This window comes from Pundamilia nyererei, unplaced genomic scaffold (genome assembly GCF_000239375.1).
Source record: "Pundamilia nyererei isolate P.nyererei 1_Seehausen unplaced genomic scaffold, PunNye1.0 scaffold00061, whole genome shotgun sequence".
Classification (NCBI taxonomy): domain Eukaryota; kingdom Metazoa; phylum Chordata; class Actinopteri; order Cichliformes; family Cichlidae; genus Pundamilia; species Pundamilia nyererei.
The window spans coordinates 3,261,882-3,264,391 of NW_005187462.1; the positions used below are offsets into that span (position 1 = coordinate 3,261,882).

At 44.9% G+C, this 2,510-nt stretch overlaps 2 protein-coding genes across 3 annotated transcripts in view; both read left to right on the forward strand.

The window, feature by feature from the left end:
• vps16 (VPS16 core subunit of CORVET and HOPS complexes) overlaps nucleotides 1-2,510 on the forward strand; it is a 16,522-nt gene that overhangs the window by 6,628 nt on the left and 7,384 nt on the right. The window lies entirely within an intron of this gene.
• On the forward strand, nucleotides 913-2,288 carry ebpl (EBP like). The gene is made up of 5 exons (XM_005735008.1): nucleotides 913-945; nucleotides 1,102-1,278; nucleotides 1,479-1,548; nucleotides 1,718-1,856; nucleotides 1,934-2,288. Exons 2-5 carry the CDS (start codon nucleotides 1,102-1,104, stop codon nucleotides 2,178-2,180), a joined length of 633 nt encoding a protein of 210 aa, XP_005735065.1. The 5' UTR covers nucleotides 913-945; the 3' UTR covers nucleotides 2,181-2,288.

Genomic DNA, 2,510 nt, shown 5'->3' on the forward strand with positions numbered 1-2,510 from the left:
GAACCATGGCTATGCTATCGCTCCTAGCTTAGACCCCCAAAATGGTGAATCGGGCCAAAATCCTTTCCACGCCCACCCCCGTGACATCACGCTCCGAAGCCCTATTCTGTTTTCCTTCTCTCAACCCAACCAATCACAGCAGATGGCCCCGCCCCTCCCTGAGCCTGGTTCTGGCGGAGGTTTCTTCCTGTTAAAAGGGAGTTTTTCCTTCCCACTGTTGCCAAAGTGCTTGCTCATTCAGATTCAGATTCAGAAGACTTTATTTATCCCCGAGGGGCAATTGAGATACTGACCTTGCCGACCGTACATACAATACACAAACATCATATTGGGGAGACAGGTCAGGCTACGTAACTGGCCGGTCAGCCGCACGAGCAGCGACCCAGAACCGAACAATTGAAAATACAAAACATCAGGAAAGACAATGAGGAAAAAAAGAACTCCCCCCAGACTGCGCTCCAACAGGGAGATCAGTTTGAGAACAGAAAAAAACCCACCGCTGCGCATAGGGGTTCATATGATTGTTGGGCTTTTATCTACTGTACAATATAAAGCGCCTTGAGGCGACTGTTGTTGTGATTTGGCGCTATATCAATAAAATTTAATTGGATGTACCAAAGAACTGCTGAAGTACTGTTTGTATTTTTTTAATGAGATTTGGGTTTTATTCCCCTGTTTGTTTGTTTGCTTGTTTTAAACACTGAGCTCCTCATTTTCTTCCTCTGTGGTCAGAATAAATGTTAACGTTTAGCTTAAGATAAACATGATGTTCATCTGCTGCTGACCTTTGACCTCAGCCGTTTGTGAGAGAGGAGGCGGGAACAGGGAGTGGAGTGTTCTCCTCACCAGTGAATGGGAGAGTGTGGGGCGGGATTTAGAAACAGCAGTTCAATAGGGAATGCCAGGGGGCGGAGCCTGAGACGTCCATTTTCACACAGAGTAGTGGTGAGCCTACACAGAACGACTGCATACAGCATTTCTGCAATATTACTACACTAATCCTAAAATAATTTTACTGTGGCATATTTGAAGTACAGTCTGTAGTACTGGTACCTCTTCTATATGCTGTTCCTTCTCTTCCTTTTTCTTCTGTGGTTGCAGATGGCCTCATCGGCGCCTCCTGGCCTCTCTCTGGTCTCCGTCTTGTCTCTGTTAGCATGCAGTGGCCAGCTGTTGGCAGCTGTCCTGCTAACACGCAGGTATTGTGGGCGGAGCTCTACACAGAACTGGTGGATCTTGCTGTGGCTCTTTTATGATGTCATTGTCCATCTGACGCTGGTAGGCGGTGCTTTATTCTTAGTTATTCCCATCTTCATCATGGTGACAAAAAACGTTATTCAAGTTTCAGCTCATCTTCAAAATTAGACTTATTTCATAAACACTTAGTTTTTGTTTATTCTTGTTTATTTTTTATTCTAAACCTAAAGGTTTTTAGGAAGATCCATTTGTTTCCATGTCTCTGATTTTTGTTTTTTTAGGAAGGTCCGTTTGTTTACATGTCTCTGGTTGGGACAGTGGAGGCTTCTGAAGGGCCACTGGCTGAGCTCTGTGAGTATTTTGTAAATACACTGCAGTATTTCCAGGCAGTGTTAGTTTGATCTGAAGTCCAGTATGAGAACAAAGTAATGAAGTACTTTTACTCACAGATACTGTAAAAACACACTATTTGGTACGTCATTTGGGATGTTTGACTTCTTCTCACCTGTCTTACCTGTAGGGAAGGAGTACGGGAAAGCCGACAGTCGCTGGCTGGTTTCTGATCCGACGATCGTCTCCATCGAGATCCTGACCGTCATCCTCGACTCGCTGCTAGCTCTCCTGCTTATACACGCAGTACTGAAGGACAAGTACTACAGGTAACACTTCCTGTACTGCAGTTACTGTGTTGCTGGTACTGCTTGGTACTGATGTTAATGGTGAACCAATCTGTCAGACACTTCCTGCAGATCGCTCTGAGTGTGTGCGAGCTATACGGCGGCTGGATGACCTTCTGTCCCGATTGGCTGATGGGCAGCCCTCACCTGAACACATCCTCCTTGCTCTACCTGTGGGTCTACCTGGTCTTATTTAATGGAGTCTGGGTCCTGGTCCCAGTCCTGCTGCTGCTCCAGTCCTGGTTCAGCCTAAGGAGTCTGCACGTGCTCAGAGCGGACCAAAGCAAAGCAGCTAAAAGACAGTGATGTCAGTGATATGGTTTAAACTGATCGATGGGGCCGAGTCCGAGGATCATTTAAATATTCATCTGATGTCAGAATCAATCACCACGATCAATCGTTTGAAAAATAAACATTTTATTATAGATACAGTTTCAGTGGCTTAAATTATTGCTTTGGAACATCTAACCACATTCAATTCAATTCAATTCAATTTTATTTATATAGCGCCAAATCACAACATAAGTCGCCTCAAGGCGCTTCGTAGATACAGAGAAAAACCCAACAATCATATGACCCCCTATGAGCAAGCACTTTGGCAACAGTGGGAAGGAAAAACTCCCTTTTAACAGGAAG